Source organism: Micromys minutus, assembly GCF_963924665.1.
Source record: "Micromys minutus genome assembly, chromosome: 28".
In the NCBI taxonomy this organism is placed as follows: domain Eukaryota; kingdom Metazoa; phylum Chordata; class Mammalia; order Rodentia; family Muridae; genus Micromys; species Micromys minutus.
The window spans coordinates 20,005,464-20,033,225 of record NC_137963.1 but is presented as its reverse complement, the minus strand read 5'-3'; the positions used below and the strand labels follow the sequence as shown (position 1 = coordinate 20,033,225).

At 42.6% G+C, this 27,762-nt stretch overlaps 1 protein-coding gene across 3 annotated transcripts in view; it reads right to left on the bottom strand.

The window, feature by feature from the left end:
- Positions 1-493: 493 nt before the first annotated feature.
- ELP1 (elongator acetyltransferase complex subunit 1) overlaps positions 494-27,762 on the bottom strand; it is a 45,868-nt gene continuing 18,599 nt past the window's right edge. For 2 of the 3 annotated variants that reach the window (XM_080940307.1, XM_080940309.1), the window contains exons 14-37: positions 26,516-26,701; positions 25,205-25,311; positions 24,496-24,602; positions 22,353-22,406; positions 22,156-22,261; positions 21,103-21,218; positions 20,706-20,779; positions 20,387-20,465; positions 20,221-20,300; positions 18,959-19,096; positions 18,776-18,861; positions 18,425-18,573; positions 17,335-17,458; positions 16,897-16,994; positions 15,033-15,234; positions 13,816-13,877; positions 12,838-12,900; positions 12,283-12,343; positions 9,787-9,900; positions 8,995-9,106; positions 8,406-8,533; positions 7,520-7,674; positions 5,772-5,847; positions 494-2,440 (exon numbers count right to left, since the gene is read on the bottom strand). In XM_080940307.1, coding sequence (XP_080796433.1) covers positions 2,373-2,440; positions 5,772-5,847; positions 7,520-7,674; positions 8,406-8,533; positions 8,995-9,106; positions 9,787-9,900; positions 12,283-12,343; positions 12,838-12,900; positions 13,816-13,877; positions 15,033-15,234; positions 16,897-16,994; positions 17,335-17,458; positions 18,425-18,573; positions 18,776-18,861; positions 18,959-19,096; positions 20,221-20,300; positions 20,387-20,465; positions 20,706-20,779; positions 21,103-21,218; positions 22,156-22,261; positions 22,353-22,406; positions 24,496-24,602; positions 25,205-25,311; positions 26,516-26,701 — 2,545 coding nt within the window. In that variant the 3' untranslated portion in view covers positions 494-2,372. The remainder of the gene's footprint in view (positions 2,441-5,771; positions 5,848-7,519; positions 7,675-8,405; positions 8,534-8,994; positions 9,107-9,786; positions 9,901-12,282; positions 12,344-12,837; positions 12,901-13,815; positions 13,878-15,032; positions 15,235-16,896; positions 16,995-17,334; positions 17,459-18,424; positions 18,574-18,775; positions 18,862-18,958; positions 19,097-20,220; positions 20,301-20,386; positions 20,466-20,705; positions 20,780-21,102; positions 21,219-22,155; positions 22,262-22,352; positions 22,407-24,495; positions 24,603-25,204; positions 25,312-26,515; positions 26,702-27,762) is intronic. The other variant, XM_080940308.1, reaches the window with a different exon arrangement.

The following is a 27,762-nucleotide window of genomic DNA, read 5'->3' as shown; positions in this document are numbered from 1 at the left end:
GCATCTAGTTGGAGTAAACTCATTATAGGGTGAGTCAAAAGGTAGAGCTCTCCAAAGTATAACATATTGTCTTCTCTTTTTCTATTTTGTAAAAAATTTTAAATATCCAGAAAAGTTCAATTATATAACAAATACTTAGGTAAGTTTTCTTAAATTACAATTTTGAGTAGATCTATAGATTTTTGTTAGTTTACACATAGTAATGAAAGCCTGACTCTGGTATGAAAGCCATACAAGAGATTTTAACTGTACTCAAGGATTAGCCATGAAACTCTTGTTGGGGAAGGATATTATTTTCTAGGTGGTACACCCACAAAAAATTCTCCATGTTCCAGTAACTAGCCTTCCACATATACTCATACATTCAAACCTAAGTTAAAAAGAGAATAGAAGAGAGGATTCTTGGGAAGAAAAAGTGTTTAAACGGAAGATGGGAAGAAAAAGTGTTTAAACGGAAGAGAGGGGAATGAGAAATCAAATACATTAAGTGGAAATATGAAATCGTCAAAGAATAATTTTTCAAAACCTCTTATTAGAATAAACTGACCAATTTTTAGACTTGACAAAAAACAGACAGTAACCTCATCCTTCCAAAGATATTTGGGAAACAAAAACACAGGTCAGTTAATGTCTTAGGGTTTTAATGCTGTGAAGAGATACCATGACCATAGCAACTATCATGTAGGAACATTTCATTAAGGTTGGCTTACAGGGATCTAGTCTGTTACTGTCACGGGAGGAAGAACAGCAGCCTACAGGCAGATACAGTGTTTGACCAGGCAAGAATTCTCTATCTCCATCTAAAGTCAGCATGAGACTGTGTGGTACACTGGATGTAGCTTGAGCATAGCCCACCTCCGTAGTGACACACTTCCTCCAACAAGGCCACAGCTCTTAATACTCAAACACATGAGTCTATGGAGACCACATCCAAACTATCACAATCCACTCCTGCCCCATTGGCTTGCAGCCATAAATAACATAATACAAAATGTATTTAATCCAACTTCAAAAGTCCCCATAGACCAACACTCTCAACAATGTTTAAAAGTCCAAAGTTCAAAGTTTCTTCTGAGATTTATGCAATCTTATTTGTAACCCTCTGACAAATCAAAAGCAAAAAAGCAAATCACATACTTCCAACACACAATACAATAGTACAGGATGTATATATTAAGGTTCCAAAGTTGAGGAGGGAACACAGTAAGGAAATACTGGACTAGGCAAACCCAAAACTCTGCATCTCTACATCTGATGTCGAAAACGCTGTACAAAAAGCTAAATGAGTCTCGCTGGACACAGACAAAATGCTTTAGTCAAAGGAGGCAGTGTCTGAGGAACAGAGTAATCTCCAAGCCTGCTACCATACATGCCTGCTGCCTACCCATCAGCGAGGTCCGTTCTGCTGTTGACTCTGTAACAGTCCCTATAACAGTGCCAGCCAGAGGAGGCTGAGCCTGATTAAAGGTAATAGCACATAACATGGAAGGACAACACATTTAACTTTTTAACTTTAAAGACTTATTTTGTGTGTATGAGTATTTTGCCTGCATGTGTTTGTGTACCACATGCTCGCTTGGTACTGAGATCAAAAGAGGATGTTAGATCTTCTAGAACTGGAGAAGACAGATGGTTGTGAGCTGTCGGTGGGTGCTGGGAATTCAACCTAGGTCCTCTGCAAAAGCAACAACTGCTCTACCGAGTCAACTCTCCAGTCTCCAATAGCTTTTTATTCTGCTTAGAGTTAGATGAAAAGATGCCAGCTATACAACCACATCTTACCAAATGCTGGCAGTACTAGCTGCCTGTTTGCACACCATGTTTACAACAAATAACTTAGAGATGTGGTTCCACTTGTCTTCATTTTCTGAGGTAGAAGCCATGAAACATCATTCCCTATGAACAACAGGAACTGAGGATCAAATTTATGATGAGTTGTCCAAGGTTGCAACAGAAACCAGGCCTGAATCTGGGAATGAGACTCCAGTTCATGTACAAGAACATCAGACTAGGTTGTTTTGAGATAAGACCTTGCAATGTAGCCCATGCTGGTCTTGAACTTCCATCAGTGTTTCAGCCTCAGCTTCCTGGGTTGCTGGGATTACAGGCATGTCCCACTATGACCAGCTAAACAGCAATTCTTATAAAGACTGCAATATGCTGGCTAAAACAAACTTGTGATATAGTACCTAAGATGTATACCCCAAAGCAAGGCCAGAGTGCATAGTGCTAGCTGAGGCCTAGTGCTCACTGCAGCTGTAGGCAGTTCAAAGGTGGACTATCCCACACCCCAGTTCTCTGAGGAGCAAGACTAGAAGCACAATGGGAGGTGGACAAATGGTCTTCCCAGCGATGCCTTCCTAACAGGGCAGTTATTCCAGCAGGCTCAGCTTCCACTGGCTTCTCTGGTCGATCTTCGGTGGCACACAAAGCCCAGCATCTGAAAGCAGGAATGAAAGGCAAGTGATAATGGGCCTGCCACCCTGCAACCTGGCAGGGTCTGAGCAAGCGCAGCCTGGAGGTCCTGCCCTAAGAAGACAAAAAGGACATCAGGCATTAGGCATGCTCACCCTGGTTCTACAGGAGCAATGAGTGCTCTTACCACCAACTCTTCTCTCCAGCCCTGCACTGTATGCTTTGTATAATTGTTAAACTGTACATCTAAGATTACATTTTACAATGTGTGAATTTTTCTCAGTTTTAAACATAAAATAAAATGTGGCTGTGGGTAACAGCATCAAGCAAATGACAAAGTGTGGTACAACTCTGAGCAGGATGGCCAGCAAACCTGTGACTCTTTAAAAATAAAATAGAAAGGAGTTTCAGATAGGGACTCTGTTATTACCACCTAAAACTTAGGCAGGTATCTCTTCTTTTAGATATCAGGACTCTCGTATATAACTAGAAGCCATATATAGGAAGCACAGGCTTATATATTTAAAAAGAATATATGAGAATGTTTTTCTCATTATTATTTGTTGTAATTAAATTTCTAGTAGTATGTTTGCATATGTTTACTAAATGATTTTAAAATATTTAACAATGTAAGAATAAACCATCTTTAAACAATCCAACTTTAAAACATAATTTTGCATTTTACACACACAAACACATGCTTACACATACACACATAAATTAAGAATTACTAGATTTTAATTCCTCCTCCCCTCCCCCTTTTTTTCTGGGCAGGATCTTGCTATTCTGCAGCCCAGGCCTATATCTGGTAGTCTAGGCCTTATACTTAATCTTCCTGCTTCTCCTGCAGAGTGCTAAGCAGACAGCCTATGTCACTATACCTGGATCAAATTTGAATTTTCTTCAACATACTTTGTAATCCAGACTCTAGTTCCACTGACAGTAATAGTTTATATCTGTTTATCCCCCGCCCCTAGCCATTTAGCAGAAATGCAAAACCAACACTACCACCACCAGCAGCCACTGAGCCAAGCTATGTACATAAAGCCCACCAGAAGCTTTGGTTATATAAAAATATCAGAACCAAAACTGGGATAAACAAGGTCTATAATTTCATGGTGGCTAAAGCTTGAATGAGACTTTATCTTTTAAAAAGGTAAAGTTAAAAAATAGTTTATTGTCTTTTAAAATCATAACATAACTGTATTTGATTCTAGACTTAACGAAGAATAACTGTAACATGTCAAATTTAGACAGGACAGTGACAACCTGGACTGGCTGATAGCAAAAGGGAACGTGTGTTACATTTTCATGTTTAATTTCATGGGACAAAAGTTTCATTTTAATAAAATACTTGGAGGATTCTTCAGTGAGACTTGAGCAGTCAGACTCCCGCAGAAGCACCCAGAATGGAACATCCAGCTCTGTGCCTCTCTCCCAGCTGTGGCCTCACAGCTGTCACCTCAAGCTGTGGCCAGGAACCCTGCACTTCTGCAGGGCCTACAGTCTTCTGTCGGTGTGTGCTGCTGTACAGCCCCAGCATGAAGCAAGCACAGAGAATGACCTGCAGGCACTACACTGCCTCCTGAACACGCTCACACCACTGTTAGCTTGAGAAGGGCTTGGGTACTGGGACTCGTTTTTAGAATAGTTTTTGCTAGTTACTTTTGAATTATAAGACTTTCTCTTTCCTGTTAAAATTTGGTAAAATGCACCACCACCCGCACACATGACTTATGTACTAGACAGTCGATCCTAAGCTGGTGGTAGTGTTTTGGGAGGCTGTAGGACGTTTCAGCCATGGGGCATAGCTGGCAATCACAGGAGCTGAGGTGAGGTGGAGTTATAGTTTGAACCTGACCTCTCTGGTTCCTGGTTGGTGCCATGTTACAATAAGCTGCCACATAATCCTGCCACCATAGCAGCAAGCTGTTCCTACAAACATGCTTTTCCTGTCATGATGGGGTTATTCTGTCAGTGACAAGAAACAAGATGAAATATCACCCAGCCCTGGAACCATGGGACACTGACATAAACTCAGACAAGGAACCTCAAATGTTCCAGTGTTTACAGAGAAGCAGAGGTATTCTTTGATATTGGCAGGCCATTAGAAAAACTTAGGGAAAGGGGAAACTGAAGCTGTCCTGAAGGTCATAACCAGGCCAGCAGTAAGAATGGGTACAGGGACTAGAAAACAGAACAGAACAGCAAAATGGCTTCTAGTCTAAGATGACTTTCTTTTTGCTTCACATGGTAAGTGTGTCGAAGTGTTGGCAAAGATGGTGTGCCAAATCTCAGGAGGAAGGGACCAAGCACCACAGCTCCTGAACAGAGGAGCATTAGAGGAGATGGACAACATAAGGTGCTAGGAGAACATGCAAGGCCCACCCCACATGTCATCTATTGCAGTAAGCTTCCACACGAAAAACATTCCAGACCACTGCCTATCACACTAGAAAGAGCCAGAAACAGCAACTTTTAAGGCATTTAGCTTAGAGCTTATCACTGGCTTTCCAGAGCACAAAGAGGTCTGCCTGAAGTCCAAATACTTAGGTACCAAATACATGCATGTAAATTTCAAGACAGCTTTCAAGATGGAACTTGATGGTTTCTAACTTGTAAGAGTATGTCCAGCAACTAAAACCATCTCCCACGTGGTGTGGGGAGGTGCATTTTAGGCACACCTAAATAGGAAATGTAAAGAACTGACAATAATGAAATTATTATCTAATATCTTCAAATTCAAACATCAGTTGTAAAGTAATGCAAACATCTATCTCCTAAAAATGTTCTGAAGATGAGAAGGGTAACTGCAAGAGCCAAAATCACAACTCAAAAATCTCCCATATGTGTAGGTATGGACTGTTAGGGCTCATACACAGTTGTGATGCTGTGCATGTGTGTATGGACAACTGCATGCAACTATCACTGCATTTTTTTAAACAAAGTTTTCTTAAGAAAAGATTTTAGTTCCCAATGAAGCACAGGCTTTATGAAAGGCTGGGAGAGAAAAGCGATAGACAGATGGTAGGACATGCCCTAGCACAGGCTTCTCTAGAGTTAGCTAAAAAGTAAACAGACATCACATTATGCTGTTCATGGAGGTGCATGTCTTCAATTGCAACATTTGGGAGGTAGAGACAGGTGGGTCTCTGTGAATTACTATGCCTCGAAAATTACAAACAGAAAAGGTCATACTGTATCCTTCCCTCCAAGCCACCACCACTACAAGTAACAGAGCCACTAAAAAAGTATGGCCTTGGAATGGAGAGGGATTCCTTCCATAGCTGAGCTCTCCAGCACCAACACCCAGCCCTGCACAGCACTAAGATAATCTGGAGAGAAGAGACACTAACCGAGAACAGGGACACAAGTCTTCTGCTGCTGGTAAGAGGCTGTGATGCTATTCGCAGTGGAACCAGGGCCTAGGACCTAAACAGAAAACAGGTTATGTCAACAGAGATTTTAAAAAAAAAAAAGGCGTGCTGCTTTTCTTAGTTATGGTACTGACAAGGCGTCCTTTCCATTATAATTTCAACATTTTGACATACTGTCTTACCTTGTCTCATCTCAGACCTGTCTCCTAACTCTCAGAAACAAGTAACAGAGGAGAGAACTCTGCAATAGTATCTATGCCTCCCTTTTCCAAATGAGCATAACCCATGAGGAGGGGAAAATCTAAAAGTCTACAGGATACACAAAGGATTCATTCTACTCAAAGAACTGCGGGAAATCATTTTTATATTTAAAAAATGTAGTGTCATCTTATGAGTGGAACACCAACCCTACATATATTTCACTGGGGTCCATGCCTGCAGTGAGCCTCTGGGAGATACCAGATGTAAGACTATGAGCATCTGCACGTGACTCATGGCACTCTGAACATGGCCCATTTCTACATTTGCAAAGGAAACAAATCCATACATTTTATCTACAAGATTTATAGAGTTGGTGCCTTAGAACCTAATGTTTTCAGAGCAGACATGGAGAGACATTCTAAATTCAAAGCACTACAGTTTTGAAGATGATCACATTTCTAAGCAACATTCAAGCATTTGTAGCACCTGATTTTTAGCTGCCATTTTTGCTGTGGTTTGTGAAGTGCTCTTTACAAATATCCAGCCTCTTATTGAAGATTCAAAGCAGTCTAGTCAAACACACAGGACAAGTATCCCCAGCAACCAAGGATATCAAGACCCCAGAATCCAACATTTCCAGCCAATGAAATGATTGCAACCGCCTGTTGCTAAGTACCAAATCCAGCCTTCTGTTCACTGCCAGTGAAGACAGGGAGGGGCATGAAGCATCTCTTCAGCTGATTCCCTAGTATACTCCTCCAATAGGGGAGACTGCAAAGTCAGAGAGAGGGAAAGTGACATGTTTTCTTGGAAGAGCTGTTCATTCCAGTTTCTATCCATCTCTCACTTAGAACAAGCCCCCTCAGGACTCCATCCTCAAATCTCAGGTCCACTAACCAGCACCTTCTCCAGAGGCTGCAGTGTGGGCCTGTGACCCGTTACCATTCCCAGCTCTGTCCTTTCTTCCCCCAGCAGGGGACAGAGATGCCTTTCTAACTGTGTCTCTTACTCTCCTGGGTTTCTCTTTTGCCTTTTCAGCCTCCCAGTGCTTATTTAACCATCCAGGCATTACACTCTGTGTGGAAATAACAATATAATTATTCCTTGCTGGACTCTAACTGACACACCAGTCCTCCTAAAGGCTAATCAAAATTCTCAACAATTGACTTGAGGGTTCAGGTAGCCAGCAAAGGCCTAAAAGGCACAGGGATGGTGATAATAACACATGAGAATGCTTCATGGGCACAAAGTCCTTGGTCCCCTCTGTGACTTCAGATCTGCGAAGGAAAGGTCAACTCTAATCCTAGCTTCCCCTGCCTACTTCTTGGCACTGAAGACTTTCAGATCACCCGATGCACAACGTGAAAAGGAAAAATAATAGCTTACTTCACCTGAGCATGAAACAGGTAAACACATTGCTAACGCAAGCACAAGGCTGAGGTAGTCTCTAAGAGGGTTCGTTTGACGCTGGATTATGTGTGTAAACTGTGAGAAGGAAGAGAACGCATGGTTCTGAGGAAGCTTACGGGTGTCATTGAACTCTGCTGGCCGGCAGGAGTCCAGATCTCTGGAAGTGCCCTCTCCATCAGCTGCAGAGTCCTCTCAAAGGCTCTCTGTAACTCCTTTGCTTGCTCTTCAAACTCAAAGAGAAAGAGCACCTTTAAAATAGCGTGCACTTCATCTAGAGAAGAAATGGGAAAAGGTAAGTTGTGTCCCAGCTCTACTGCCAGAATCACACAGTAATCTCTTCCCCGAGCTGCCAGGTCTTACCAGCACGTTAGAGACACACCCTCCTACACCTTCCTCCCAACTGCTGCAGTACTTCAGCACATCAGAAGTAAAGAGACCCAGAGGGAATGAGTAGAAAGCTGTGTTGTGCAGCCCCTGTCCCTGAACAGCTGACTCAGGACCGTGTATGGAAGTGAGCGTTTCATACACAGCACTTCTCAACGTTACTACTCTGCCTCCCTTTAATACAGGCTCTCATGCTGTGGTGAACCCATCCTAAAACTATTCTATTGCCACTTTATAACTCTAACCTTGCTACTGTTATGACTCATGTTAATATTTGTGCTTTCTGATAGTCTTAAGTGACCCCTGTGAAAGGCTCATTCTACCCAAGAGGAGCTGTGACCCACATGTTGAGAACTGCTGCTCTAACAGGAAAATAGTGTCTATCATCTTAATTTTTTTTTCGTTTTGTGGGTATGTTGGTGGAAATCAGAGAATAACATGTGAAAGGTGGTTCTTTCCTTCTACAATGTGGGTCCCAGAGACAGACCTCAGAAGGGTAGGCATTTTTACTCTGAGCCATTTCAACAGCCCCAATGCATCTTAACTATGTGCTGTCTGTGTGTGGTAACCATTGCCACTTTCTGCGGTCAAGAGCCACAGTGAACACTGAGACCTTACCTTTCAGCTTCTCAATGCTCTGTACCACTTCACTCAGCGCCTCCAGAAGTGCCAGGCCCTCCAGGGGACTCCCTTCTTTGAGGCTATGCTTCTTCCGCTCTGCCTTGCGGCGGTTTTTGGATGACCTCCTGTCAGAAATGACACACATTGAAAAGGAGGTCCTTCCTGAGTGTACTCTGATAAGCCAACTATACCTATCTGTTTTTCTCTTAAGTTGGGGGTAAAATACAAAGTAAGATCAGGAGGGATGGTGGTTCCAGCACTCAGGAGGCAGAGGCAGGTGGATTGCTGTGAGTTAGAGGCCAACCTGGTATCAGGCCAGCCAGGGTTACATACTGAGACACTGTCTTAAAAAATAAAGGGCAAGGTAAAATGAGGTCACCTGACAGTACACTGGAACAATGAGGAAAAACCCAATGTGAAATCTACAGTAAGACGTGAACTTTAAAAAGCAGCCTCATTTTACGGATGTGCTGGGAGGTCCTTGCATAGCATACACTGTCCAAGGGACATCCCTCCACCCCGCCCCCCGGCTCTCCCTACAGAAAGCCAATCTGCTATTCTGTGGCTGCCTAGGTCTCGTACGTACGCAGATATCCTGGAGTTACTGTGGGAGTATCTGCCGCTCATCTCACTGCCATTCATAACGCTGCTGGTTTCCGAGAACAGGTCCGTCTCTGGGCCATGGGCCACCTCGTTATCTGGAGAAGATGAAGCAGATGCAGACATAGATGACGATACACCCAGCACATTCTGGAGAATGAATGATATTACGAAGTTGCTCTCAAAGTAAATAAGGTAACACTGTAGTTTACCCTATTTACTCTCTTGCTTTTGGGGGAGTAGGTGGAAAGGGACCAGAAACCTGTTTTATGAAAACACTGAAGACATCACTGGTCTGGTTGGATGGGGAAAGAGATCTTCTGATTTCTGCCTGGCTCAGATCGTAAGCACTTGTCCAACATACGTTAACTCCTATGAAGTTTCAAACAGCTACAATATAGCAATAAAGCAGCAGTCTGTCCTGACTCAACAACCCCTGTAGGTTTAAATCTCAATGGGAAGTGATGAACGCAAGGGGTTGATGCTGTTCTCAGTTACTGAGTTCTGCACTCCTGTGCCAAGACTAGTGCCCCTCACTTTCTCACACGTAGCTCTTGGATCTGTCAACCAGGTTTTCTGTCCCACTGCCCTTCCCAAAAGTCAAGCACATGTTGGCACTGAAGTGTTGATGCCCAGCTCTTCTACTTCTAAAACCACGCGCCTGTCTCTTTATAAAGTGACTGTCTCAGAACACTGCCATCGGGCACACAGCAGAGACACACACTGGGCCCGCGTTCACACACCACAGCACCAGTGGGATACTTTTGGAGGCACTCACCCACATGCACCTGTGGTGCTTGGCTCTTGAGCTCTCGAACCACCTGCAAGCGGTTCTTATGGCGAATGAATGTGGCTGTCTGAGAGTCCAGAAAGTCCATGTAACTTTTTTGTGCTAAGGAAGAGGAATAAAAGATACCCTGAGCATGATTAATGAAGCAAAGAGATAAAATTTAAGTTGAGTAGTGTGTGATGAAGCAAAATTAAAGTTCAATAACAAAAGATATATCCAGGTCTACCAATCAAGAATTTTTAATTCTTCCATTAATGAGTTGGAGAACACAGATCCCAGAATCCATCAAGTCTGCTGGAAGCATGAAAATTCTTGTGCCCATATATCTCCAGGGAAATCAGGAATATTAAGCATGCCGGATTGTCTTTACAGTGGAAAAATACAAAACTTTGTGCTTCCATCCAGAAAGCTGGGAACTGGAGATGATCAATGGCCTGGTGATCTGTATTATCTGTTGGGTCAGGTCATATCAAGCTCCTACAATCAGGTTCAAAGGTGGCTAGTAATCTAATGACCCTTATATTACCTTCATAACCAGTAGCTGCCCCAACCCCCGCCCCCTACAACTAGAACTGGAGATACATTATAGTCTAAATGACCCTTGCATTATCTACATAGCCAAGCTGCCCCAATCATGACTGTAGGTGGCTAATAGCCCAAACAACCTCTATACTCTATATGATAGACCAGGACAGAGCCTTAGGCCTTTAAGCTAATACAGGTAGCCTGTCTACAGAACCCATCTTCTTGGAAGAAATGGCATGTACCCTTGAGTTGAGTTTCTATGTAATCATGCTTCCTTGTGCACTGGAGATTGTATTATACCAGAAAACTTTTTTTTCCAAATTATAGTGTATTTAAGTATACTGGCAATAAACCTCCTGGCATCAGACTTCCCAAGGTTTGATGAAAGTTGATGAGATCAATGTGAACTGAGTAATTAAATTCTTGGCAATTGCTGTCTGTCTTGACACCTGCAAAGACACCCTCACAATACCATGCCAGTATATTCTCTACCACTAAACATACAAAATCAAATCAGTGAAGATTTGATACCAAATCTAAAATAAAAAAAGCAAACAAAGGAGAAAGGAAGGGAGCTGCTAACAAAGGCAGGATGGAGGGAGCCTAAATGCCTTTTCTGGAACACCCATGGATATGGTGCAGAACAGAAGCTTCTAATGCTTTATATTATCGTCCAGTAGAAAATCAACATTAGCAGAATACAAGAAAATACAAACAAATTACACTCTCCCAGGGCAAAGATATTATGAAAAGAAATATCAGCATTTCCAAGGTGTTTTTTGTTTTTGTTTTTCTTTCTTTGTTTTTTTCCAGACGGGGTCTCTCTGTATAGCCCTGGCTGTCCTGGAACTTGCTCTGTAGACCAGGCTGGTGTAAAATTCATAGAGATCTGCTTGTCTCAGCCTCCCTGGTGCTGGGATCAAAGATGTGTGCCACCAACGCCCAACTCATTCACAAGTTTTTGTCACTAGTAGGAGCTACCTAGATGAGTGCACAGGGTCAGGGAGGATGCTTTCTATACTCAGTTTAAATGCAAACTATACAAAAGTACCCACAAGCTATAATCAGAACCAGGAAGGGCAAGAATTTGAGTACACAACTGTATTCACCAGGCAGCCCTGCTTAGAGGGCAGCACTGAAGCCAAACAGACTCCCTAAGACTGTTCGTGAAACCGATGCTCTTTCCCACATTGTTCCTAAGGGATCCAGAGACCAAACATTCTGCAGCTATTAGTTAATATTCTTCTCTTCTCTAGAGCCACATACTTTATTTGGAAATAGGTTTTAGCTTATCTTGAAAATTTTCAAGCCTACTCAAGAGTTGTAACCATCCCAAACATACATCCTTTACCTAGTTACCCATAAGTAACATTTTACTGTATTTTTTATTTCCTGTTTCTCTATAAATGTTTATACATTTAAACACAAACACACAAACACACACACACACACACACACACACACACCCTGCAACTTCTGTAGAATCTGAAATTAAGTTGCAGGGAGGCACTTAACTCTTAATAATAAAGAGATAAAAGCAGGAACGTTACCACTGATAAAATATGACTATCTATGATACTGCCTACCCAAGCCTATTAACTATCCCAAACACAAAGATTACCCCCAACAAACACCACCAAGACGTAACCCATCTCCGTGCCAGTACCTTACAGGTAGAGGCAGGCTACTGAGGTCAGTTGGTTCTAGCAAGAGACACTAGAGATGGAAGAGTCAGGCCTGCCATAAATCCAAGCCCATGTATTACAAAGACTTACTCATCACAGCTTTCAACATCCAAATATTGTCAATGTTGTCATTTAACAGCTCACTGTATTCCTCAAGACTCCAATGAAGTCCACAGAACATATTAAAATGCAATAATATACGGAGTCCTGCCCATATCTCTTTTCCCTTTCTCCGTAATTCTAAAAGTGAACACTACTTAAATGGAATCCTCACCCTCTAAAATGGAAGGCTTCACGCTGGTTTCTATGATGTCCACTCTGTCATACTTGTATACCTAGGGAAAAATGCAGCCTGTTAGGGCAGGAACACTTCTACAACAGAGTTAAGACAGACTGAGAGGACCTCAACATTTTTCCTGAGGAACAAGCTTCCTACGTTGAATTCCAAGACAATTCAACTCATGTTAGCAAGAAACAGCAGTACGCTGCATATGAAGCCCAATTCCAAGGGATAGATTTGTATTTGCTGTTGTTGTTGAATTATTATTTTTTTTCAAGACAGCCTCTCTCTGTGTAGCCCTGGCTGCCCTGGCACTCACTCTGTAGACCAGGTTGGCCTCAAAAATCACAGAAATCTCCATGTTTCTGCCTAAAGTGTGCTGGGATTAAAGGTGTGGCCACTGCCTCCTGGTGTTTAAATGGCTTTATAGATACAGCTATCCTTAGGACTGGGACCGAGCTGTTTCTATTTCCTTGCTTACTCAGAGGACAGGGAACCTGGCTGCTGCTGCCCCTCCCAGCATAGAAGCTTTTCAGACGTGTCTCTTACCAGCCTCAGAGCTTCTTCCCAGGCAGATCCTTCTAGCAGCAAGAGCACAGCTTCTTCATAATCCTGACAAGAGCAAGGAACAGAGCAGCAATGAACACAGAGCGCCAGAAGCCACCACACAGAGCCCTCCACATTCCCAGGCAGTCCAGCCTTCATAGCTCCAGTTCTCAGCATCTTGCCTGGCCCAGTATCTACTAGATATTAATCTTCATATACACTGGTTAAAAGGGTTAATGTTCTGAGTGACCACAAGCATGTTTTTGTTACATCCTTGGATATCAAAGCCACAAGACAAGCTTGTCAAAATGGCATTTTCCCAAATTCACTGCCAAGCTTAAATGGAAATAATACCATACCCTAAAAAGTATAGTGAGCCAAACAGTAATTTCCTGATTGGTTTGTTTGTTTCTTGTTGAATTATAGTTCTTCATATATTCTAAAATGTTAAACCATTGAGATAAATGCTTTGAAAATATTTTCTTCTAGTCTATCTTTGTACATTCTTGATAATTCTTAGTTTCTATGATGCCTACTTTATAGTGGTCTGAGCCTCTCCATATGAAAACAACCACTGCAGACTACCCAGATCGTACTGAATATTTGCATATACACAATGCATTGTCTTGGGGAACTGAAGGGAAGTTAAAGCAAGAAGCCCATTTGTATTTTCTACACACACACTCCATATCGAAATGATCCTACACTGTAAATACAACCTGTCACATGTGGCAGGCCTGTGGCATCCCTATCAGTTCACAAACACTGCAGATTTTGAGGCTTTTCAGATTTGGATGAAGGGTAAGCAGTCTGTACTTAAGAGATGTACCAGACAGATTTTCTAGGCAAGTCAGAATCAACTCAGAATCCTTAAGAATCAACTCTTCCTCAAGAGCTAACCATTAGCACGATTCCTGCCGTTTTCACCATCAGCAGGCACCAGGAAGTCTCTTGTTGATAAGGTGTGGGGGGAGAACTCACCTGGGCATACTGTTCCAGAACTGTTGCTGCCTCAGTGTGTTTCCTCTGCTCAACGAGCTTTCCTGCAAAGACAGCAACAAGGACTTGGCAGCAAAAAGAAACTGTCCATTTCTGTCCCTACAATGCACCAGACTAAAAGCTTCTGAGTCTTTGTGAGGACACAGGTATATTACACAGTATGAAGCACACCCCTCCTATCCACAGTCTGTGTATTCTAGGTGGCCAGCCTGAGGCATAAAGGCTCAGGATCTTTATGATCTGAGCCTTGATTACAGAGGGATTACAGAGGTATGCTAGCCAGCCTAGTAAATTAATCACAGGATTTGAAAAACTCACTAGCACCTCTGAGAATAGAATGGCCTAACCCCTTCTTGCCCTAGGATGATTTTTACAAGATACCCATGGTGAGTAACAAAAGAAATGCATGCTGGCACAGCTCATAGCTCATGGCTTCCCTGACCACGTTAAAACCCAATAAGGCCAGGCTCAAAGTGAGTGACTTGCTGACATACTTGGGACAGCCCCACATGGTCTTTATATGAACACAGGAAGTTCACCCCAGTTCTGAGCACCTATCTTCTCAAAGGTAACAAGACATGGCATTCACTAAGCACCTCCTACCTGCCACCTGTGTCAGAGACATTAGCTCACTGGTCATGGCCAGCCCTGTAGCACTGCTCTACTCTCAGAGGTCAGAAGCGCTGGCCTAGCCTCCACTTCAGGAGACCCCTCAGCCCTGAGCCTGTCAGCAGCCTCTGCTTTCTGTTTCTGCTTCTGGTCTTGTCCACACCATTCCTGGCAACTGCTATTATGGTTTTCAAGCATATATTGGCTACACCAGAACAGCTCCATCCAAAACTTCATCATTACCTTCCTGAAGGGCCAACACGGCTACACTGCTAGATGTGGCCATAGTAAGGGTGAGTGAGTAAGAAGGACTAGACAGGATAGTGTAACTAAAAGGACATTGCAGCCACAATCTTGTTTTCAGGGCCTGCAAAGCCACATACACCCAGCACACCCAGGTCAGAGAAATAAACTGCCTTCTTTAATATGCTATTGCATTTGGAGGTGCTTGTAGCACCAAATAAATTCTTACTCTGTTTAAAACAACGAGTCTGTCTCAGGAATGTTGTCCTAAACTCATTTACAAAATTACCAAACAAAGCAACAAGCACAAACCTTTTGAAGAATAAACAGAAAATGGTCCTGCTTACCTGCCAGAGTTCTAGCAAAGCCAGCCATCTTGTCTTTGGTCATATTAAGCTGGGCAGCCACACAGAGGGCTTGCTGCCAGCTGCCACAAGCCAAAAATGCTTCAAGAGCCTTCTCCAGAGCCCCACAGCGGGCAAACACAAGTCCTGCTGGCTCGCACAAGTGTTCCTTCATCAGGTGCTCGCCATAGGCAACACTGACTGCCTGTGACAAATACAGAGATTCGGTAAAGAAATGTGTCGATAGCTTCTCTATGTTTCCAGTGTAAGCTACTTTAGTCACCGCTCTTGAACATCATCCTTTTCCTACTCAAAACCCTTCTGAAGACACAGTATTCAGTCAACATATACTGAGTACCTACACATATGTATTATTCTAGGTGGTAGGAGTAACAGCTAAGCTACCCTACCTCCCACCCCCTACACACAGACAAAATTTAAAACCAGTGCATTAAGCTTTTGCCTACATGGCTAACACAGCATGGTCTACAATTAATGGTAGAGGAAGATAAATGAGAGAGAATGATAAGTTTGCCGCCTTTGAAGGCTCCAGGGAATGAATATGTGAAGAATCAGGAGAGAGCAAATAAGGCACCAGGGTTATGTGCTAAGAATGTACAATGTTACTGGAGCTGAGGGAAGGAGAGAAAACCAGAGCTCAGAGGCAGCTTGGGGTGAAGCAGAGATACAAGAATAAAACACAGTCCCTGCCCTTCTGGGAGCCACAGCCTGGCAGAGACAAAGTATCAAGTTAGCAGGTTATCTGGCCCCTAATCTAAGAACAGCTTTCATGGGAGACTGGTAATGTCCTTGGACAGGTGGACTCAAGAAAGGACACAATAGAGAGCTGGCAGGTCATTATTCAACACATCTGGGGAACAATCTACAGTTAACTGGGAATATGGGGGATGCCAGAAAGTGGTGCTAAAGAAGCTGGCATGAAGAGCTGGAGAGATGTCTCAGAGGTTAAGAGCACTCAATGCTCTTGCAAAGAACCCAGGTTCGGTTCCTAACACCATTATCAGACAAGTGTCAGGGGAGCCAACAACCCTTTTCTGGCTTCTGTGGGCACCTGCATGATCCCAGTGCAAAAACAGAAAACCGGGCACATGCACATAAATGGAGTAATGATCATTACAGTGATAATAAACAAGTGGCAGGGACTAGATCACCGTAAGACATGTTTGACAGACAGCCATTCTTGGTTATTAAGCACATGGGATGAGAAAACCTCAATTGAGGAACTGCCTCCATCAGAGTGCCCTGAGGCTGTTTTCTTGATTGCTAAGAAATGCAGAAGAAACCACTGAGTCAGCATGGAGTATGGAAGGCAGGAGCTGAACATGAGCCACAGAGCAAGCCAGTAAGCAGCATTCCCCATGGTCTCTGCCTCACTTCCCGCTTCCAAGTTCCTTTTCTTCTTCCTCAGGTGCTTTGGGTCAGAGTGTTTTATCATAGTACTAGGAAGCAAACTAAGAATGTGTGTCCAGATAAACAAAAATGGCCGATGATGGCCACGGTGGTCACAGAGCCTGGCCTCAGCACCCCAGGCATGCCACTATGCAGCTCTGGACATTTCTGCAAGTTGTGGCCTCATCTGTAACCTGGGAACAGCACTCTATCGAGTCATGAGGAGGACCAGATAACACACTGACTTAGAAGTAAAGACATAAGAAAACCTAAAGAAATGTTTATATAAACAAACCAACCTCTGAAACTCCTGAAACACTGCTGCCCTGGCTAATTTTCTCCTAACAAGTCATAGGACAACTCTAGAAGCCAGAGGACAGTGTATGGACTCAAGATGTCATCACTTCCTGACTAACACCTACAGCAAAATCGGGGCCTCATTTCACTCACCACATACCTGGTACTGTTGTGAGTCTGGATGATACAACTTCAGAGCTTCTTTATATAAGTTTTTATCTTTTATCAAATTTAAACATTCTGTGAAATACTCTGGTCCTGAAAAAAAAATCAGATTTTGGTTGTATAATGGCTTTCACTTACTAAACCTTTCCTAAGCAACATTAACGTGGAACTTTCTATATCTTATTTTACAGTCTAGTTTCAAAGAAGATGAAGCAGTAATAAACACTAAAAGCAGTAATAAAAATTTACCACACAAGTAAATTGGTAGCATGAGTCTTTAATCCCAACAATCAAGAGGCAGAGGTAGATGGATCTCTGAGGACAGCCAATACTACACACACACACACACACACACACACACACACACACACACACACACACCATCTCAAAAAACAGAAAGGGGAAAAAAACCAACCAACCAAAAAAACCTTACCACACTTGCTGAGGTGTCCAATGGCCTTTTCATATCGTTTCAAGTACTTGTCTATGGTGAACCGCTGGTAATTAGTTTCCATTTTCTTAAGTGTATTAAGAAATGGAAGATATTCTTTAGGATCCTAAGAAAAAAGTCAATACTTGTAATATTTACATAATATAAACTGTAATTAAGGTAATAAGCATAAAGCAACATAACTTTAAATATGTGTTATACTTATATATCAATTATATATCATATATAATACATCAAATCAAAGCTTTGGGAAAAAGAAGCTCATATTTGGGTGTTATCAGTTAAAACTTGGAATGATGACCAACCTCTACATTTCACAACAGCCTCTGACTCTCGGTGCCCTTGATGACTTGGTTTACAAGGCAGTAATGAAGAGCACACATCAAAACAAAGGTAGAAATATACTGAGTTAGATACAAGTCTCTGAGGCCTACTTCCTCCTGCTCGGTACCTTGCCTAGCAAGCTGGTTCTTCTTCCTAAAGAGCAGCTTTCTGGGCCAGGGATACAGCTTAGTATAAGCATAAGACCCTTCAGTTGGATCCCCAGAACCCATATAAAAAGCCAGGCATGGTGGCATGGGCTGTTTTTCTGGCACTAGGGAAATGGATGGTCAGATCCCTGATGCCTGCTGGCCAGCTAGCCAACCTAGTCTAGTGAGTTCCAGGTCAACGACAAGATACTGTCTCAAGAACAAGTGGATACACATAGAACAATATAGACAATGGGGATTAGCAATACCAGCCCTGGAGACTCAGGTCTGAACCCACTTGTAGCATTAGATAAGGTACCGCTCCAAAGAGCAGGGCTCGTATTAGTATGATTAAATAAAGTTTCAAGGGCTGGAGAGATGGCTCACTAACTGCTCTTCTAGCGGTCCTGAGTTCAATTCCCAGCAACCACATAGTGGCTCACAACCATCTGTAATGGGATCTGAGGCCCTCTTCTGGTGTGTCTGAAGACAGCTACAGTGTACTTACATATAATAAATACATAAATCTTTAAAAAAATTTTTTTAAATAAATAATTAAAGTAAGTTTCAAAATGGAGCAAAAAAGTATCAACTCTGCATACCTTTTGTGACTTCTCAGCTACCATGAGGACTAAATCAAAGTCATAGGTCCCAAGAGAATGATTAAATAATTCATTGACATCTACCAGGAGCAGCAGGTATTTCAGAGCCTCCTCTGCACTCACACTCTCAGGGTCAAAGGGAATATTTCCTGTTGGTGTTCAAGAAAGAACAGGGGCAGAGATCAGTCAGTCGAGTGTCTGCCTAGCACACACGAAGCAGGGGTTTGAGTCCCACGGCCGTATAAAACCAGCTGTGGTGGTGTGCTCATTCCATGAAGTGGCAATGACATAGTAACGGCATCTGCCGACAATGAAGGATGAGTCAAGCAAGTGTCTTATGCAGGTCTCTACCTTGAAGTTCGTGTACCTTCTGCAGCACAATTTCCAGTTCTGGAGTCGTTTTTTTCACATGAGATGTGAGTATTGACAGGCAGAACCTGAGGTAGTAAGTAAGAACCAGAATGACAAGACTAATACACAGGACAGACATCTCCACATCCCGGGACGTGTATGCCAACAACACACAGCACCCACTTTCGAGGATTGATGGCCTCCATGGCTGTTCTCATAGTGTCACAGATGAGGTCAACTTTCTTCCCATCAGGATGGGTGGACATCTGGACACTTTTGGTAACCGGGGGAGGGTACATGGTCTTTGTGACATCTTCTTCCCTAAGAACCAAAGTATATGAACAGGTCACTTTACCAAACAGTGTGGTGATCCAATTACTAATGTATATCAGGCAGGTTTGTGAGACAATCAGTAAAAAGGGACCTGGAAAATTAAGTTATTCAAGTAGTGAGGAATCAAACATATCCACCAAAGGCTTACTGAATAATGTTCACAATTTTCTCACATTAGCCTAAAGCAGGTTACAACCAAGGAGTCCAAGTCATCAGAGGAGGGTTACACAGCAGGATGCACAGCAAGTGAAAGCAGCTGTGTCCACACCACAGTCAACACGTCCTGGCTACGTCATACGGTAATGTAAAACGGGAGGCTTTCCTGTGCTGGAACACTGGACAGCAGCTGCCCACAGCTAGGGCAGTGATGTGAGAATGGATGCGAGGGACCTCACTGTGTGACATGATAGGGTTTGGATTCTAGGATGTGTAAACGGGCTGAAACTCACTGGACACAGCACTAGACATTCGACAACAGTTAACTAGTCCCACACTAAGAGAGTGCTCTAGACAGTGCTACACAAGGGACCTTCTAGAGCTAAGGACTGCTGTCTCCACCTTTCTTTAACATCTGTCTAAAACAAAAGGAGGGGTCATGGTTATCAATCAAAGCACATATAGGTCAACAGAAACTACAAAACCTGGGTGTCACCAACAGTCAATGTTTTTCTATCTTTAAAAAGTTTCATTTAAAAGTTGGAGGAAAATCATCAGAGAATGATTTACTTGATGCCAATCTCATGAGCAGAAGCTGGTCAAATAACAGTTCAGGATGAGAGCCTTGGACTGATGCTACAGCTGGGCGCAGTGGCAAACCTTTAATCCCAGCACTTGGAAGGCAGAGGCAGGCCAATGTCTCAGCTTGAGGCCAGGCTAAGGAGTGAGTTCCAGGACAGCCAGGGTTACAGAGCAACCTTGTCTTGAAAAAGAAAAACCAAAACAAAACTAAAACTAAACCAAAAATCTGATGTTAAAGAAATAGAGCAAAACCCCTCCTGGGCCCTCAGCACTACAATAATTTAAAGTTTTGTTCTTTAGCTCCGGACATTTGATTTCCTTATCAAGAGACAACACCTAAAAGTATGATAATCGAGAGTTATTAAAATACTTACTTTAGTTCTGTGAAAAACAAGTTTATATGATTTACAGAATCGATCTGTTTTATGAAGGTTTCTACATTTTCAAGAAACACCTATCAAAGAAAGTGTACAAGTATTTTAGTTTAGATAATATTCACACAAGAAAGAAGCTAGAGAACTAGTCAGATGCAAAGTATACCTTAGGGTTATGGTCATGAATCAGATTGAGGTTAATTCTCAGCTTCCTCATGCATTCAAATGCTTCTTTAAACATAAGTCTGTGAGGACAGGAAAAAGGGATAAAAAACATATTTTGTTAAAAACTAATTTCCCTGTAATGAAAATGTTTTCATACTGGCTAGAATCCAATTACAGCCCAAATAACAAACAAGTTCTGACTTTCACTCTGAAATTACAGAAAGAATAAAAATAACAGACTACACATTATTTCCCTTTTAAAATATATAAGTATATGTCCTTACATGCACACAGTATTAGTCGTACAGATAAATACTTACTTGTCCAACCACTTCCGAATCTGAGCCATAACCAAGGCCCGATGATGAACAACCTCCAAGTTTCCCCTCGGCATCTCGACATAAAACAAAGCATCTTTAATCAACTGGAAATCATTTAAGCAGCAGGATGCACAGTTCTACTTAACTCTTCTTGAACCACCACAATGATATAAAATGAACAATTAGCAGAATCCACTTGTGCTTAATATTTATCTTGGCTTTCAAGCAAGTTTCCCTTTAAACCTTATTGGTCAGAGTCTGTGCCAATCAACACTCCTTTGCATAAAGCCAACAGATAGCCAAGAAAGGATGATTATACTAAACAGTAGAAAAGTACAAAAGAGCCTAAAATGCAGCCTGCACATACCTGTCTGTGGTGAACTGAAAGTCGGCTTACCTGGAGTATAAGCTTTGTGTCCTGGGGAACAACTGTGACGATCCGTGAACCCCTTTCCACTTTCCGCAGAACTTCTCCACTGGCCTCCTGATTGGCACACATACCTGCCTGTAGCACTAAAAATACCAGTGGCTAAGAGTGGAGAATGACCACAGCAAGCCATACTCCATAAGTGCTGCTAAAGCTGCCCAGAATCTGAAACTCAGTGGACGTAAAGTTCCTTTACTCTCCTCCCACTCAGCCTCAAGATCCCTGGCCCTTCCAGTGACCTCACTCCTGGAAAGCACCCACGTACACTCACATACACAGCTTCTCAATCAATTGGGGAATACAGAGATTGGACAAGTTTTTCTAGTCCTTAGCATTATCTTCACATTATAAACATACTAATGGCAGAAAGAGTTCCTGTTTCCAAATCAGCAAAAAAGAAAATAAACTGGCCTTTTAAAATAAGGTTCATGAGGGGTGGGATAATATTTAAAAAAATAAATAAATAAATCAGTGCTAAGTAACAACAATGGCATCCAGAAGTACAAACGGCAGTTGAGCAATGAGAAAAATCATTCCAAAGAAGTTAAAGCACATGAGCTGTGTAATGAAATTTCACAAAGAAGTTTTAGGATGTGTTACTTATGTCAGAATTTCCTTTGTGCAGTCTCTGGTAACCGAAACAATGAATTAGAAAAATTCTATATTGAGGGGGCTAAAGAGGTGGTGGTTCAGGACTAACAGTGTATACTGCTCTCCTAGAGGACCCAGGCTCAGTTTCTAATAACCACATTGGGCAGCTCTCAACTGCCTGTAATGCCATCTTCCAAGGATACCTGCGCCCACACGCACATACCCACCTAAGGTGCAGGTACACTTGTGCACATTCAGCCATACAATGTAAAAAATAGGAATTCTTTAAAAAATACAGTATCAAAGAAAGATGCTAATAAATGAGCCTAGGACTCTGTGGTAAAGAGCCACAGTAGGTGAAGAATTTAAAAATCATCAAGACTTTAAGACACTGGAGAAGGGGACTCATCCGTTTTGTAAAGGAGAGCTTACTTTTAAGTGAGGCACCACTTAGAGAGAAACCTTGGCAGGTATGGGCATGGGTTGTCACCAGTAGAAAGTCATCACATACTGCAAATGATGTGATATTTGATGCGACCTGCAATAGGCAAAAGAGGCCGACAGGAAGTTAGCTATCATACTCAGAAGCATTACTGTGAGAAAGATAAACCCAAACCAAGCCTACATACCTCAGTGTCATTGATGAAAAAGCGACACCTGTCAGTCAGACCAAGGACACATTGCTGAAAAGAAATGAACCTTAAATTATTAGCAACTCAATTTTCAAGGTCTTAAACCTACAGTTTACTGGTTCCCTGCGCCTCTATAAGGACTGCATGCAGACAGCTAGGACAAGGCTGCTCCACCATTTAATCAAGCAAACCACTGTACCTAATCCTGTCTATATCATTCCCTTCTCTGACTTCACCCTAAAAGTCTCTGTCGATCTTCCATCCTATGCCCACTCAGCTCCGGCCTAATCCTCTGGGCAGCAAAAATCACATATTGAACATGATGAATACATCTCTGATGATTAAAAAACATCTATAGATTTTCTTTTTGGAAGTCAGTAAGGGGGTTCTCTCTCTCTCTCTTTTTTTTTTTTACATCAGATACTCTGTATTTACATTTGAGATGTTAACCCACTACCCCGCCCTGCTCCCATCTCCCCTCCCCCAAGGGGTTCTCTTTTAATTATCAGATTAAAAAGAAAAGGTAGTGATGACATGCTTTTTTACTCTATTGGGCTCTATCTACCACCGTTCCAACACTTACTCCACCCTGATCCCTTCCAATCCCAACAACACCAGGTTGGAGAGAAGGGTTAGAGGGAAAATGGGCATAGACCTGCTGGTTAGGGCATCAGGTGCCTAGGGGCAAGTCCAATCCTTGTGGTCAGATTATCCAGCATCCCAGCAATAACAATCAAGCAAATGCAAAAGAAGGAACCACCAGCAGCAACAGAGAGAGCAACAAGATCCACAGTCCCTCTGGGGGCTCTCCCATTTATGCCCTTCCCAGAGTTCCCAAAATTAAAACAATCTGCAACTGGCAAAAAACTGATTCCCCTTAAGAGCCCAAGACAATCATAGCAGGCTGCTGTGGGCAAACTGAAGCAGCCCCATATTCTCCAACTGGAATTAAATCAAAATCAGACTCACAATAACTAGGTTTTTAAAGAAACCAAAACTCTCACTACAAAGCAGTACCTATTTCTTGCTACTCCTCAACATCTGCATTCACCTACAAAGTGATGAGCCTTGCTAGACAGTGTAAATATGCTACTGGCTGGGACAAAGTCAGCCCCTCTGTTCTGTGCCACCTCAAGAGGGAAGGACAGCACAGAGCACAGCTTAAGGCAGAGAACCTGAGCTGGGATGTGGCCTGCAGCATCTTCTGTGTGCTGCCCCAAGCCTACTCTGCCCATCTTTCTAAATTCCAGATGTTTCTAATTCCTTCTCCTGGGGCCACTCTTCCTTTCTAGGCACAGCTTTCCTCTCCATGTCTCAGCACACACCCCACTGCCTCAGAGACTTTCTGGAACAATCGCTATCATAACGATCATACTCTAGTTATCCCCAAATGCTTCACTGTTGGCTACCATCATACATTGCTCCTTGCCTTCACTCTCCTATCAGAAGGGAGGAGTCTGCCTATATTAAAAGGTGTGGTGGTTTGAATGACCAAGGTTCACGGTTGACAAGACAAGCTGTGTCAGTGGGGGCAGGTTTTGCAGTTTCCAAAGCCCAGGCTATTCCCGGTTAGTACTCTGCCTTATGGTGGTCGTCTCAGTACATAAACACTCGGCACTGCCCAGCACCATGCCTGCTAGCCTACTGCCATATTCCCACCATGATAGTCATGGATTCTACTACCCTCTGGAATTGTGAGCTTCTGAATTAACTATTTTCTTTAGTAAGTTTCTTTGGTCATGGTGTCTTACCACAGCAACTGAAAAGAAACTAACACAGAGTTGCTTTGTTCTGACTTCTGTATCCTACAACTCCATCTCAAACATTAACTCTAATATTTGTGATGACAACCTGTCAAATATTACTCTTCAGATTGCATGCTTTTACCATGAGTTATTTTATAAGGTTTTGAATACTCTATAAATAGGTGAAATTTGCCAATTACATGTATTTTTTCCCTTAATTATCTCCTGAACTCTGGAAGACTCATTTTCCCTTTTCTAGGTGAAGACGTTGGGAGTCAAGAGAGAAAGGTAACTTCCTGTTACAGCCTGAGATTCAGTAAAGACCCAGACATTTCTACCCAGTGTCCCCAGTCACTATTTTCCAAGATGCATTTTCCTGCCCCGTGTTTATTCACCTGTCCTCCAATTGAGGCTACTTCCATCTGTGTGCAAGGATGAGCAAATCGAACAGGAAATCCTTCAGCGTTCTTCCAGGGTTCCACAGCCAGGGAAGGTGACTCTGCTGTAAAATTGGCAAATTTAGTTTACAAATAGTTCATAAGCTCTTTCCTGTGAGGCACTAAAAAAAAAATAAAATAACAGAATACCCACCAAAAGAAAAACCAGCACCAGAATGAATCAGACCTTTGAGTGAGGTCTGGATCACTCTACAGACGTTAGAATGCTCCGAACAGGAACAAACTACACCTGCCCATCTACTCTATGGCATAGCGCGCTAGGGTAGCTAGAAGGCTTAGCCACTGGGTTGAGGTGTAACTCAATTATACAGTGCTTGCCAAGTGTGCATGAAGCCCTGGGCTGCAACCTTGGCATGACAAGCAGGCAAAGCCAACTAACAATCAAGGGAATTAACTCGGATTTGTGAAGACAAAAACTGCACATTTTCTCTTATACACAGCCAATGGACTTCAAAATAATAATAATAATAACAACAATAAATAATAATAATAAACTAATAAGAGGAAGAGGAGAGTCAATAATAACTTTAAAGAGCTGAAAATAAAAATCTCCAATAATCAAGTTGTACTGACAAGATATTCCCAAATACACAGGCTCAAGAATTATTTATTTATAAGTTTCCTTTCCTAAAACTCTGATACTCACCCCAAAGGTACTTGAGCACTTGGCCATCAGCCAGCTGTATTGCTGATGACTTGGTCTTAGAACAATAACGTAAACCAATGATGACTCCATCCACTGTCACAGATGATCTAAAGCAAAAAACAAAATAAATACAGCAGGGGAGGTAAGTATAAGAGATACTTTCTTTAAAAACTTTCTCTGCTTTTGCTATAGTGAAAACTAACACTATCCCTTGGAGACACTGCCTACGTCAATGTCATACATATGCACTTTGCACACACAGTGGAAGAATCAGATAGCAACAGAGAGATGGAGAAGGTTACCTGTTACTAACGCAATCTTCCAGAGCCAGTAAGCCAGCCTAGCCATGGGAACAGCACTCCTACATGGAGGGCACCTCACTGTAATGTACTGGTTTACAGCTTTCCTTATATAGTCTTAACATATACATTCTATCAGCTGTGCCCAGTGAGCCTATCATTAGTCAGCTACTCAGGGAACTGAGGCAAGAAGATTGCATGTGCCAGAGCCAGCCTGGGCTATTTAGTGAAACCGTGTCTCAAATTTAAAGAAGTAAGAAGACTGAGGGGTGCTAGAGAGATGGCGCAGAGATCTAGAGGTGGATGCTAGTACTAGTACCCACATGGTCGATCAAAACCGTCTCTAACTCCAGCTCCGGGAAATCTGAAGCCCTCTTCTGGCCTTCACGAGCACCACGTGTACACGATGCACACACATAAATGAGCGTGAGCAGAAGACGAAGCAGTCAGTCTTCAGAAGCCTGAAAGACTCTCGAAACTTGCCAGAAACTTTCTCTACCTCACCTTAGGACTTGCATGGCAAAGAAGACTCTTCAGTAGTCTGACACTGTTAGGTGACCCAGACAGCCATAATTCAAACAAGCTCAGGCCCAGGGAATGGAAAACCAGAAAGAAAAATAAAAAAAAGAAAGAAAGAAAAAAAGAGGCTTTCTAGTGGCAAATGAAGTCACACACAGAAGATGAGGGCCAAGTTTACTGTCACTACTTAAAAATGTATTATGTAGATAAACTTTAATAAACTGGCTATGAGACTTGACCACTGTGATTGATTACCTATTAAAATCAATTATAATACTTATTACTTACTACAACTTACACTGTTTTGCCTACCTGATATTTACACCCCCTTTTCACTACTTCTTTGATTACACATGACTCAGACATCATCTAGGCCTCTTGCTATGTCTAACAAGGAAGTTGCTCCTCCTCCTCACTCCTCCCTGTGTTCATACACACGTGTGTAACTGCACTTCCAATCTAACATACTGAATGCATGGATGAACTGTGATACCTGACATCCAGCTGTCCCTGTTCCTCATCTGCCTCACAACGGGCCACAGTCAAATGGTGAACAGTGGACTGTGGGCCCGAGTGACTGTGGCTTACAGCCAGGAAAGCGCCGTCTTCAATCCAGGTGAGAAAGCTAAACTGCAGTGCGTTTACTTCTTTATCTTCTTCCTTGTTCCCAAACTGAATCCTGTTTCAAATATTAAAGAAATAAGAATAAAGCTTTAAACCATGAAACTTTTAAGACCTTTCCTTATAAAGGAAGACTACAGACAAGTCCCTCTTATTTGCAGAAACCAAACCTGAGCTCCAATCTTGAACATCTCTATCAACCACCACCCAAAATTCCCTAATGCTTCAGGACAGTGGACAAGGAGACAAAAAGAACAGCTCTGGTGGGTGGGAAGAGTGCTGCAGAACGCTGTCCTCTGGACATGACATGGCTGACGCAGTAGTGGGGACCTGAATAGACATCCTCACTCTAGTCTTACTGTGGAGCCACAGCTGCTAATAGTGGCCACAGCAGCGAGCTGCTCTTTTGAGGATTCCAGTGGGTAGGAAGTCCATGCTCCAGCAAATAGTTCCACTCACACACATGTGGACAGCACTAACTGGACTTAGTAAGTTATTTACAAAAAAAAAGATGGAAGGATTAAGTTTGGGGAGGGAAAGGCAAGCCAGGAATTGGAGGAGGGAAATGTGGGGCAGATATGATTATTGTCATTGGATACATGCATGAAAGTCTCAAGAATAACGAAAAAAAACCTGCTAGTACCAATGTCTGACTGACTGAAGAATGTATACTTTAAATCAACCTCCTATCTCAAGATCTTTAGACTTACAGAACATTTTTCTGAAAATAACTGTGTAAGAAAACTCCCCACTCTTGTGCCTAAGCTAACGAACTACAGAGCCCTCCCAAGACACCAATAACCAACATTCAAACCACTGAGGCAGGGCCCTTTACTCGGAACCTCTCATGAAAAGAACTAATAAGGTGGACAGCTTCCATGCTTCTAACACTTGCCTGATCTGAGCATCTTTTTGTCAACTGACAAAGGAGAATCCTACCTCAGGGTCCAGTGGCAAATCAGCAGCAGCTACTTAAGAAGCTGGTTCAGAGCATGATCTGCCTGCTCAGCCAACTCTCCCTCAACACTGTCTCCACTGCACACAGCCTGGCCAGAGTCCTCATCACACAGGTATCCTGGCTCTGGTTCTCACCTGCTTTCTCCCAACCCCAATCAGTTC